The sequence below is a fragment of the Mytilus trossulus genome, chromosome 3 (assembly GCF_036588685.1).
Source record: "Mytilus trossulus isolate FHL-02 chromosome 3, PNRI_Mtr1.1.1.hap1, whole genome shotgun sequence".
NCBI lineage: Eukaryota > Metazoa > Mollusca > Bivalvia > Mytilida > Mytilidae > Mytilus > Mytilus trossulus.
Window position 1 is genome coordinate 37,710,496 of NC_086375.1, and position 12,916 is coordinate 37,723,411.

The window sequence follows — 12,916 nt, forward strand, 5'->3', positions numbered from 1 at the left end:
CAAAGTATTTAGTTTAAACAAATCAAGTATAAAGTGCCATTTGATTGGTTAATGATTTTTAGTACATGATAAAAGTATGATTATAATAAAATAAACCTGAAATGTATTGTAGTGGTTCCTGGATCACATGGCAGAAAGTGACTGGTGGCCGCAACAAATTCTAATAAAATGCCCTAACCAGATGGTCAGACAGGTAGGTCAAGAAAATATATAGACAATCCAAAATCATCTCTATACTCCTATTTTCAACAATTTTCAAACATCAAAACAGTGTTCAGGCCTTAGTTAACATTTGTGTTTTATATATTGAGTAGATGCACTGCACTCTACATGTGATTTTTATTTTCAGATTCATTCAAATTGAAATTACACTCTTAATTTTCAATGTATTTTTATTTTGCCCTTCCAAACTTTGAGAATATTTTTCATGTATAGATCATTCTTATTTTACATAAAGTTCTTTCTTAAAGGCTTTGAAGTTGTATTTTTTCTCAATTAGTTATTGATTTAATGATGTGATATTTATATAATTATAGATGTTCCAGAGACTCCTTATTCATGTAATAACACAGCTAAGATCATCACATGAAGATCTCTACCTGGTTCCTCTCATTGAAGGGTTAGTATTTTATTAAGAAAAGAAAAAAGACTTTTGAATAACTGAGTAAGCCTTATGACTGCTGAAAAATATATTGTGTGTATCAATTGTATATTATCTGGCTAACGAAGCGAATTTTCTTCTCATGACTGAAACTTTTATGAAGCTGAATTATTTCTTACTGTACCTCTTTGTGTGATGTATGTTTTATTCCTGTTAATACATGCATAATAATATAATGTGTCATAAATTTTATTTCAGGGAAGATGGAGAAATTGATGTAGCAGAACTTGGAAGCAAGTCTTGTGTTACAAGGTTTATCAAGAAGATGTTGTCAATAGTAAGTAAAAAGTTTATATTAAAGAATTTCTCTTTGCAAAGTTTTAACAAAAAATCATGTTAAATGTGAACTAGTTAAGAAGCAAGCCTGACCTGTATTTCCAAAATCTTTTTTCACAAACTTTTTCAATGAATATTTTTTTCTTCAAATATCTTTGTCTTTAAGTTCTCCAAGAATAAGATTTACATTGCTTGTTCGAATATTTTTTTTACAGACTTGCTTATTTTTTTTTGTATTTTAGAAAAGATATGCCCCACAATTTATTTTGTTATAAATTTTAACCAATTTTTGTGCTTGATTACAGATAGAACATGGTGTTCGACCACACAGTAAATATTTAACAGAATATTTTGCATTCCTACTGGAGTTTGCTAAGATGGGAGACGAGGAGTGTATATTTATGATTCACATCAATGCTATCTCAACCATGATTAACTTTTACCTTGGACAGAAAGCTCAAGAAAATTATGTAAGTTTAAAGTATAATTCTACTCTCAAAGATGGATACAGATAGAAGTGGAATCGTTGTAAACCTTAGTGAAAATAAATATTTTATTATGTCACAAAAGTTTAGAAGTTAAGTTAAAGTTTTGAAAAAAATGATTTTTAACCAAAATGTCTTTCTTTCGAAGAGGGAAGTACCCAATTTGTAATCCTATTATTTCTGCTTGAAATAACTATTTGCTGACCTCTTGCAAATGTTGGTCAGTCTGCAAGAGAATGGTGTCTCTCATTATAGAAGTAATGGGAAGATGGGTAGGTTATTTGCATTGATGCAAGTATTCCTACCACCACTGAAAAAATTGATAACATATACACAGTCTAGGTGGTAAGTTCCTTTTTTCTTGAGATAATAAGGCTCAAAGTTTGCATTATACACTTAGGAGTATTTCTTATTTACAGGTTGAAATTCCCTCTGATGATGAAGATGATGAGGTCATCACTATAACAGATGATGCCTATAAACCTCTGTCGCTGGAGAAGATGATCACTCTGATTGCCGTACTCGTAGAGAAGTCCCGCGGAGAGGATAAACAATTACACATCAGTGATAAAGATTATAGTGCTATTATTGGGGGGAAGGTTAGTACTGTGAAGGTAATACTATTTTATACATTATTGTTTGTTTGTTTTGTTGGTGGGTTTTATTTTATTTTAAATTTTTTTTGTCCCTAAAAAATGGAAAATGTATTCCCAAAGAAATAAGTCCCTATTATCATACGACTGACAACCTTCTCCTTTTCTTTGTAGCACGTATCACTAGTTACACATTGATGAATGATATATTAAGCTTAGATGAGGGCGATCCTATACTAACAGCTGGGACAACTCAAATATGGCTCTTGGGCTAATTATATGTTAACTGACATAAATACAGATATCTGGGGTTTAACATACATGTATACCCTTACTAATTCTTTTATTTATATTATTTAACATTGTATTCGTCTCCTTTAAGGTCATTTGTTTAAGATAATGTTTATTGGTATAAATATAATGTTTAAGAAGACTTGAATTTTTTCCACCGATTTAATAGATAAGCATTGATGTTAAAAAAAAGCTTAAGGGCTATTCACCACCAATTCAATTGCATATATAACCACAGAATTTTAATTTTGTGAAGTGCCCCATTCATAAAAAAAATAAAGTTATTCCTATCCACACCACCATATATTGTTTTCTAGAAAAGCCCTTATCAATTATTGACTTCCTTTACCTTCAGACCCTTCATACCAGCTTTCAATTGTGTACTTACTCACTCAATTCTACATATGCTTACTATTGTGCATTTTCAGGGGTTCCCATTCTTATTTAACCAAATAAGAGATGCCATTAATTTGAGGCAGACATGTAATTTGATATTTAGTCTGAGTAGATGGAATGAACAGTTAGCTGTTGCTGTAAGTAGAACTAGTTTTAAGATGTCAAAATAAAGAAGCTTAACACAACCCTATTTTGTTAGAGTTGAAATTATACAATTTTTGAATTGAAAAAAAGAAGATATAAAATAAAATATGCATGTGTAAAGGAATACTCAACAAATTTAATCCATTATAGTAATGAAGCTAATATTTTGAGCCATTTATGAATGTAATTTCATGAATCGAGAAATAACTTGAATCTTCAATTTTATCTAAGTTAAGAATTTTTTTAAACTAATCAAAGTCGGCTAAAAAGGGTTGTACATATATAAAGGGACAGCACAATATTTTTGTTTACAGAAAATGACACATTGAAATAGTTAAGTATTTATGCTGATACCTATATTCTTTATATTTCAGATTGTTACCATGGTATTTAGTGCAATAAAGAAATTAAGTATAGAACATTCCCAGCCATTCTTCAAACTGTTGTCAATGTTAGTAGAATTTGGCGGAGGTCCTCCTGGATTACCTCCCTTTACACAGTATTGTCTACAGCGTTTCTGGGATGTAAGTATTGTTTGTTACTAACTCTAAAAGATAATAAACAATTGTTTGTTATGACAGACTATATTGCAAATAATTGTTAATTTCAGACCATTCAATATTTGGATAATATGAATATACATTTAGTCTACCATCTTTTAGATCAGCAATTATAAATATTACTGTCTCTCTAATTGAATGCTGGAAAAACTGTTTAAAAACCTCCATATGTTTTTATCAGATATTATGAAATTTAAAAATCATTACCAATGATAGTAATGATATTAAGCAAAAGGTGAAATTTGAATGTCTCAAAGAGGTGGTAGACTTATCTACATTATTAAATGGTCTACAGATCTTGAATGTCTTTTTGTTTTTTGCTTCATCATGAGTTATTTGCAATGTATTACAGTTAACAAAGAGTTGTCCTCAGCCATGTTTAGAATGGATGTCCTCTCAAGTCACAAGAAATAAATTAGCTAGTCATTGGATCCTGAATCAGAGAGAAAGCTGGGTTGAACCTTATCTTATAGCAAATAATAATGCTAGAGTAAGAAATGGTAAGTGGCTTGCTATGTACAATTATTGGTAGCAATTAATTGGACTTGGAAGAAAATTTTTAATCAAAATCCACCTTACAGATCATTCAATTTTCTTTTCGTTTGACACTTACAATAAAACTGACTGCTGTCAAATTTAAGAAGCATACTCCCTCCCATAAAAAACAAAAAGTTTTAGATGTGTGAATAAGTTTGTTAGATGCTTTGAATTCATATTGGTCTCTAGTCATTTAAATACTGTGGACTCATTTATTTTCGTGGGTACCAATTTTCGTGGATTTAGAAAATCTTGCATGTTCGTGGATATTTAATTTCGTGATTTTGCCGAGTCTGTATATATAAGCCTATCTAAAAGTTTGTATTCATTGAACATTTAATTTCGTGGTTCTGCTGTACCCACGAAATCCACGAAAATTGATATCCAACGAATAATAATGAATCCACAGTACTCTAGATTACTTTTAAAAGGTATGACAACATAATATACTCTGAATGTATTTTAAAAATTTCACACACACACAAAAATGGATGATTAATGGCTGTATATTCTTGGAAGTCAGTGTTAAGTTTAGGCATAAGTTATTTTTTTAATTCAGCTATATTGAGGAAAATATAATCTTTCATATTTAGTAGCTTCTAAATACTAGATTGTAATTGTTTTGTGATGAACATGTCATACACTTGATATCTGTAATATTCACAGAACACATGAAAGTTTCTGGTTTCTTTTGTTATCAGCTGCTGCTATGTTATTGATCTCACTGGTACCCAGTAACCACTTCAGACAGACATTTAGAGCTACCAGGAGTATTGTTAGTCCCCATAAGGAATCAGCTGTAAGTTATATTCATAAAGTTTGCAGTATCAGAAAATGTCTATAGATCAAAACATACATTTCAAATTTTTGCCTAAACAAATGAGAAGCAGGAGAAGGGGAGACATGGACATTGTTAATAAATGTCTGACCATACAAAATATCTTGGCTATATGTATCCCTTAAGGGTATGCAATGATTTTCCTCTTGACAGTTTTGAATACTTGACATTCAATTGTTAATATTGTTCAAGTATATCTTAATGTTGAAGAAAGAGTGGAAGAATCTTTTGCTCTGACTATTTGAAGAGGAAATGGAGACACACTTTCACATTTTGTTTTGATGATCTGGACTTTTTCATGTTTTTATGATAGCTAAATGAAATAAGAGGCAACAATCTGATATAAGTGAATCACCCTTCTCAAAAAGTATTCATATCAATAAAAATATGTTAAAACTTTCTTATTTTTTACATTTCAGATGTCATCAGAGGCTGTCATAGTTCTACACCAGGTAAGAATGAAAAAAGATTATTTGGTGTATATACATTAAATTTAATATAACTGAAAACCAACAAAATTTGATAACTGCAATTGATCTTACAAATGATTTGCTATAAAGGGTAATATCTCATTATCTAACAAAGAATAATATTCTACTGTGGAGTGTAGCCCATCATGGTATTCTTCTCAATTTTATAACAATTTTTAAAAAGACTTATTGTACTATGGATTGATTATTATTTGTTGGATACCAATTTTCTTTGATGTTGTGGGTAGCTTAGAACATAAATTTAATGTTTAATGAATAATTTTTTTCTATATCCATGTATGCAGACTTCAGCAGAACCATGAATAAAAATATTCACGAACATGGAAGTATTCCTTAATCCATGAAAACTGGTACCCACAAAATAAATGAATCCACAGTATTACATGCTTCAAGTGAGAAATTTTAATGGGTTGATATTTTGTAAGAAATAAAACATTTGCTTTTTCCATTTACAGATTTATGAACACTTGCTAAGTTTGTTATCCAGAGCCAAACTGTATGTTGGTAAGTAAACTTTGTGTATTCATCAGAATTTGTTTGATGTGTTAAACTAAAGAGTGACAGAATACAGTACTACAAAATGTAGAGTGTTTATTGAGCTTAAACAAATCTTGACATTAGAACAATTTTCTTGGTAAAAGTAAAAAAAATCTTCTTTTACGTTAGTTTGTTTACACAAATTGTTATGCAAGAAATATGTTACAAATTTAGGATATAACTTATTGCCTGGAAAGATTTTTCTTTCTCAAACCTGATATTAGTTACATGTATTTATTTATATTACAGATCCACAGGCCCATGGAACTTCCAAACTGACAAGTTATTTTGCTGTGATGTCTTACTGTTTAATTTCAAGAACAGAAAAACTAATGGTAAAATATTTTAAAAAAAATCTATTATAATTGCATGTGCTCAGAAATTACTAAAAATTTGGTTTCGCCTTGCAATGTCTTCAGTTTGCCATAAACAACTAAATTTCTGAAGACAAAATGTTTATTCAGAAAATTTTCTTTGTGATTTTTGAAGGCACTGTTATTTTAAGTTCTATGTTACTCTAAATAATATTTCAGTGAAGATTTTGTCAATGAAATAAGATGGACCTGGTGGTTGTGTTGATTAGGAAGAAAGTATTTGCCCTTTAACATAACATATAAAAAAAAGAAGATGTGGTATGATTGCCAATGAGACAACTGTCCACAAGAGACCAAAATGACACAGATGCATTATTTTTTCTCTCTAGAATATCTCTTGATAAAAACTGTGATCATGAAAATATCACTACCCATAGACTTCATTAAATTTCACAATGGAAAATACCTTGAAACAGAAAAAAATCACCATCTTGATTTTTTTAATCAACTCTGTATAAAGTTGTCAGGAAAGATGTTAAAAATAGAGCCTTATCTGTAATAACATTTAAACAACATTTTGTTTAATTTCAGTTTGGTAGATTGTTCCAGGATTTATGGAACCTTTTTCAGCCAAAGTTGTGTGAACCCCAGATTTCAATGCACCATAATAAACAGGTACTTTGTGCATATTACATATAAATAGTTACATGCATCAGATAACAATGTTAACAAGCAAGTTGTGGTGAAAATTTGATAGTTTTGTTCTAATGAGAGGCATTAATGACATTTTTTGAAAACTGGCTGAGTTGGTTTTGTAAAGCATACTTGTAGAAATTTTCACATAAAAAGAGTTATTTTAATCATTTGTTAATTTTCATTTAAAACCTTTGAAATACATTATTTACATACATTAGTATAATAAGGGCCCAATCGCTTTGTAGTGATCAGTCTGTCTGTCCATCCATCTTTAACAAATTTTGTCTGCTCTATATCAGGAGAACAGTTATGATTTTTAAGTTCATACTTGACATGTATATTAGCCTACACCAGAGGACATTGTTTGTACTAACTCTTAGAACAATGGTCAAGGTCAAAACCTTTGGTTTCCGTTGACAACCCCATGTCCTTTGATAAAGATCGTGTCCACTGTATGTCTTGAGAACTGTTTATAAATTGAAAGTTTACACTTGACATGTTTTTTAACCAACACCAAAGGGGGTGTCATAATTAATGTACAACTTCTTAGATCAAAGGTCAGGGTAAATAAAAACTTTGGTTTCAGTTAACAACCCATGTCCTATGGTAAAAATCGTGTCCACTCTATATCATGAAAACAGTTATGATTTCAAAGTTTATACTTATGCTTATTCGATTGTTAGGTTGCTTGTGAAATTAATATAAAAGAATATATGTATTGCATTACAGGCTTTGATGTATTTCTGGTACCAGGCATGTGTAGATTGTCCAGAAAATATCATGAAGATTGTCAGTAATCCAAATGTTTGTAAACAGATAGCTTATAATTATATTTTGTAAGTATGCCATGAAAATGTTTAATCATAGAAAGTAGCAGAATCTTAAATGTACAAAGCTTACTATGGAGGTTTCTTGCAATAATGATAAATACTGTAGAAAGTCTTGAATTGTCCTGTTTATCTATAAAAACACATTATCTTGATGCCTCATCAAATGTGAACACAGAAATATTTTATGAAGAACTTCTTCAAAAGTAATTAACTTTTTCTGTAACACCTTTTTTTTCCAGGGCTGACCATGATGATCAGGATGTTCTAATGTTTAACAGAATAATGTTACCGTCATATTATGGATTGTTACGGATGTGTTGTCAACAATCCAGGGTATTCACAAGACAGTTAGCGTCACATCAAAACATTAACTGGGCTTTCCAAAATATAGCACCTTATCCTACGAAGTATGCTGCTGTAAGTATTCTACATACAATATTTGACGATAAATCCATTGTTTTTTTCACATTATGTTTTGCATTAGTAAATGCAATTTCACCATTTTTGAGACAAAAAAGTATTTTCAATGACAATGACAGCATAAATTCAATTATTTCATTGTTTTCCATATAGATAAAAAAAAATAATAGATATTAGAATTATATGTTGTATACAGCAAACCAATACTTAACAGTTCCAAGATAAAAAAAAACAATCAAAAAACAACAAAAAACAACCTTACAACAGTTGTTAAATGTCTATGCAGAATGTAGAGCTCTAAGTCACAATTTACAATACATCAAAGACCTGCTATCAACACTAAATCCCCAATGGACAAAATATACGAAGACATTATTAAAGGCAATCACTAACATTACGATAAGTTCCCTTTTACATTGCTTTTTTTTAATTATCCACCAACTAAAGGTGTTTGTTTAATTGATTTATGAATAAGATAATGAAATAAAAATAACAAAAGTTGGATATGTAAACTATTTTTGTAATTTGCAGGCTGTAGATGAATTATTTAAAATGATGAGATTAATGGCTACAAAATACTCAGACAGTTCAGAAGAGGAAGTTAGATCCATTAATTCATTCAAGAAAAACACATCACAGATGTTCTTAAATATGTTAGACGCAAGATCTGGATGGCAAACTTTAATCAGGTAAATATTTTAGACTGAAGATTATGTTACAATATTTTTTGAAGAATCGTTACATTCTCAGAAAATGGATAAGGGATGTTTAGTTATCATATGTGGTAGGTACTGAACGTTTTGGTAATTTTAGAATTTCAATTTAACATTTATTGTACACATGTTTTTTAAGACACCCACCCGTATTTGAAATTCAAAAGTCCTTTCTCTCTTTGAATAAAGATCATATAAAACATAATCACACGAAAGATCTGCCATTTTCTATTATAGTGTGTTGAAGATATTAGTGGACACTGATAATGACAGACTATTCCTAATATATCAAGGAGGCTTACAGATGATGTCTGAGGTTTGTATTACATGTTATACAGATGAGTTGTTTTATGCCTATCTACAGTTAGTCCTTTCCACTTAGATATAATATATATAATAAAATGTTATTGTGCATTAATGCTGTATTATTTGATTCTCGACCAATAATAATTAATTCACACAGGGTACACCAACTGCATCTCAGTAGCACGGAGTTGACCACATTTAAAAAGCAGATTTATGATGATATTTGTTGTCATGCCTATGCCTATATGGGATCACTGAGAAAAAAATAAATGTCACATGAGCAGGAGTATATACTTCCACTCTCCCTAAAAAAATAAGAAAAAAATATATAAATTAGATAAGTTGTTGATCATCTTGATCCTTACTAAATTTGAAATAGAAACGAAATGAAGGAAAATAATAAGTGTACACAAACCCACTTTAGTTTGCATATAAAAAAGATATTGTACAAGTGCCAATGAGACAACTCTCCATCCAAGTCCCAATTCATAAAAAAGCCAGCAATTATAGATCAAAGTAAGAACTTAAAACTAGCCTTGGCTCACAACGAGCAGCTAGAATGTTCAGCATGAATAGCATTTGAATGGGAACTATAGATGTAAGATTTAATTATGTATCCAATTACAGGAGTGTTAATTTGAGACATGAACCAGATTTCAAAAGTAAAAATTGATATCTGATTAAGAAAGATTTGTTCTTAGAAAAAGATTTTAAGCTTGATAAAAATTGCAAAACTTAATACACATTTTTCCAATGAAAAAAGTACACAAATTAATTGAACATAAAGATATTTATTGTTAGAATTTGAAAAAAATAAAATGTTTTAATTTTCATTTAGGCATTTAACAATTTACATGTGATGTACCATGAGGCTACAGCATGTCATGTGACTGGAGACATAGTAGACCTGCTGACCATTATACTGCCAGTGTTGAAAGTACTCAGACATTTCCATGATAAGAAAAGTAAGTTCTTTTCCAAAATTTTTTGTGCAAAAAGAAAAACCTTAAAATATGACATCACAGTGAATATAGCTAGCTATAAATTAAAATATAACTTACAATTTTATTGTTTGTAAATATGAGCAGAGAACAGGCTATTATTTCAACCTGTAATTATTTTTATTTATGTAATTTGCATAATTTGTTGTGCTAGAAATTTTTAATAAATTCTATGTGTATTTTAATGTTCTGTGTAATGCACAACACTGTCTATTGCAAAGAAGATAGCACATTTTCAATAAAATGTACTGTGTGGCGCACAACACTATCTTTACAAAATACATTGTATTTAAAGTGTTATGCTCCACTCAAAACATTATAATACAGAATAATCATGATTTTTATTAAAAATTTCAAGCACAAGAAATTAGGCAAATTCTATTATTTAGAATAAGTTGAAGTTATAGCCTGCTACAGCTAATTACAAACCTATTTTGCCCACCTTGAACTTTAATGTCTATTTCCATAGAAATAACAGCACTATAGAATTGTACAACCAAGATGTTTTATCTTTATTATTTTACATACAAGAAAATATTATTTTAAGCCAAACTAATGTTGGTATATTGTTTTTGTAGGTTCTGGTTCAGATATTCAAACAGTATTTCAGAATTGGCGAGATAGAATGGAATTTGTAAAGAAACTGCTGACGTTACTGAATTCATTTACACCACCAGAGATCAGACAGATATCAATAGGTATGGAGAAGAAAATATTTCTTGTACTGTAGATTTATGAAACTGTGTTTAATCCAATGTTATTTGCTTTGTAGATTAATATAAATATCTTGATACTTGTTTAGTATGTTATTTTTACAGGTGCATGCCTTTCTCCGGACTGTTACCATTTTAAGCTAACACTTAAAAAATATGGACCAGTGTGTCTGTCTAGTACATAGCAAACTTCATTTGCATGATAGATTTATATGTTCTCATCCTGAATATGCCACTACACATTAAACAGCCATCCATCATCATCATTCTGTTAAGCATAAATTCATAGCATATCTTATATTAGTGACCAGAAGCTTACATTTCAACTTGTACTTAATGAATATTTTTCATGCAGAGGTTTTACGAGAAATGGTGATAATTTTCCAGAGTGAATGTGTTCATACAATGGTACCAATGTTAACACAGGCTCATGTTTCTTTCCAAGAAAGTAATTTGCCAGGTAAGATAAATTATATGATGTTAGTTTTATAGTTTAAATACAACATTTGCTTGACTTGATATAGGGATCTTACCCTTTTCCCTGTTTTGTGTGAAACTATTTATTTGTCAGACTTACTTGAAGGGGATTGAGGGACTTTCAAACATTTCCTCTTTCCTCTAATTCATGTAAGTATTTTAAAAGAAAGAAACTGTTTCGCTTGAAGTTTTAAAAAAATAATCAATACTTTTATTTACACACTAAAAAAGATAACATTAGTATCAATTCATAAAAGAAGCAACTCTGAAAATTTATGCTGTATATTTCAGTTCCGACCCCAGGACCATATTTTCCTAGAAGAGGTCAAAAGCCTATAGGGTCAAAGTCTAATATACGTCCACCAAGACCACAGTTTAATATGATGTTACATTCTAGTCAAGTAGAGGCAACAAAGGTAAAGAACATTGATTTACACAATACATTAGTTTATTTATTTATTTATCAAATGATTTTTAACCAGATTTTTGTGACAAAAATGTTAGTTATTGATTTAGGGATGTATGGCGGGCGGGCAGGCGACGGCCAAATGTTGTCTGTGCATTTATTCATGAAGCGTTCTACCGAAGCTTTTAAAATTTTAATATGTTGTTACTGACAACAAAATGGATGCCAAGTTCAATAATGACGATTTTGACTTTTACAGTTCTGGAGTTATGGTTCTTGAAAGATTAAAAAAATGATGTTTCCAGTCCTCTTCGTGCATTTACTCATGAACTATTCAACCAAATCTTTTAAATTTTTAATATGTTGTTACTGACAACAAAATGGAGGTCAAGTTCAATAATGACGAATTTGACTTATACTGTTCAGGAGTTATGGTTCTTGTAAGATTGAAAAATGGTGTTTCCAGTTGTGTCCGTGTATTAACTCATGAACAGTTTAATGAAAGCTTTTAAAAGTCAAACATGTTGTTACTGATGACAAAATTGAGGTTAAGTTCAATAATGGTGATTTTCACTTTTTCTGTTCAGGAGTTATGATTCTTGAAAGATTGAAAAATTGTGTTACCAGTCATGTTGTTGCATTTACTCGGGAACCATTCAGCCAAAGCTTTTCAAATTTTAATAGGTTGTTACTGATGACAAAATGGAGGTCAAGTCTGATATTGAAGATTTTCACTTTCACCGTTCATCAGTTATGGTTCTTGTGATATTGAAAAATGCCCGGACACAAATAAATATGAATTAATCCGGTTTGCTGTCGCTGTGACAGCCTCTTGTTTAGAGTAGTTCTGAATAATAGCAATAAATTTTGTATTTTAAATTTGTTCTCAAAGAAATTTAAGTGATAATCTTAAATATGCATGGTTATTCGCTTTCCAGCAAATGCTTTTGACACTGGATTTTTCTTTTTATGGTTGTTCAATTAAAATTGAACATTTTTATTTCAATATCATATATATTGTTATGTATATCTTTCAACACATAATTTAATAAGCCTGTTTTGTATATCTGGTTTTACTTAATTTCAGGGTGTAGATGAGAATTATGACTGTGCGTTATCAGAATTTTTCTTACCGTACCATTCCTTAGTAGATCTTATATGTAGAGTGGCTGTCAATCAACAAATCCTTAATGAACATATAATTAATCTTAGTAAGTGTTCAGACAATAAT

General features: G+C 30.1%; 1 protein-coding gene across 1 annotated transcript in view; it reads left to right on the top strand.

Annotated features, from left to right (window-relative positions):
- LOC134711394 (ubiquitin carboxyl-terminal hydrolase 34-like) overlaps window positions 1-12,916 on the top strand; it is a 63,203-nt gene that overhangs the window by 43,846 nt on the left and 6,441 nt on the right. Inside the window, exons 53-74 of the mRNA XM_063571956.1 lie at window positions 113-193; window positions 537-619; window positions 860-938; window positions 1,243-1,407; window positions 1,842-2,021; window positions 2,735-2,839; window positions 3,221-3,370; window positions 3,759-3,906; window positions 4,645-4,742; window positions 5,201-5,233; window positions 5,728-5,776; window positions 6,059-6,144; window positions 6,715-6,798; window positions 7,549-7,655; window positions 7,889-8,066; window positions 8,601-8,758; window positions 9,020-9,098; window positions 9,927-10,053; window positions 10,668-10,787; window positions 11,158-11,262; window positions 11,571-11,695; window positions 12,773-12,896. Coding sequence (XP_063428026.1) covers window positions 113-193; window positions 537-619; window positions 860-938; window positions 1,243-1,407; window positions 1,842-2,021; window positions 2,735-2,839; window positions 3,221-3,370; window positions 3,759-3,906; window positions 4,645-4,742; window positions 5,201-5,233; window positions 5,728-5,776; window positions 6,059-6,144; window positions 6,715-6,798; window positions 7,549-7,655; window positions 7,889-8,066; window positions 8,601-8,758; window positions 9,020-9,098; window positions 9,927-10,053; window positions 10,668-10,787; window positions 11,158-11,262; window positions 11,571-11,695; window positions 12,773-12,896 — 2,464 coding nt within the window. The remainder of the gene's footprint in view (window positions 1-112; window positions 194-536; window positions 620-859; window positions 939-1,242; window positions 1,408-1,841; window positions 2,022-2,734; window positions 2,840-3,220; window positions 3,371-3,758; window positions 3,907-4,644; window positions 4,743-5,200; window positions 5,234-5,727; window positions 5,777-6,058; window positions 6,145-6,714; window positions 6,799-7,548; window positions 7,656-7,888; window positions 8,067-8,600; window positions 8,759-9,019; window positions 9,099-9,926; window positions 10,054-10,667; window positions 10,788-11,157; window positions 11,263-11,570; window positions 11,696-12,772; window positions 12,897-12,916) is intronic.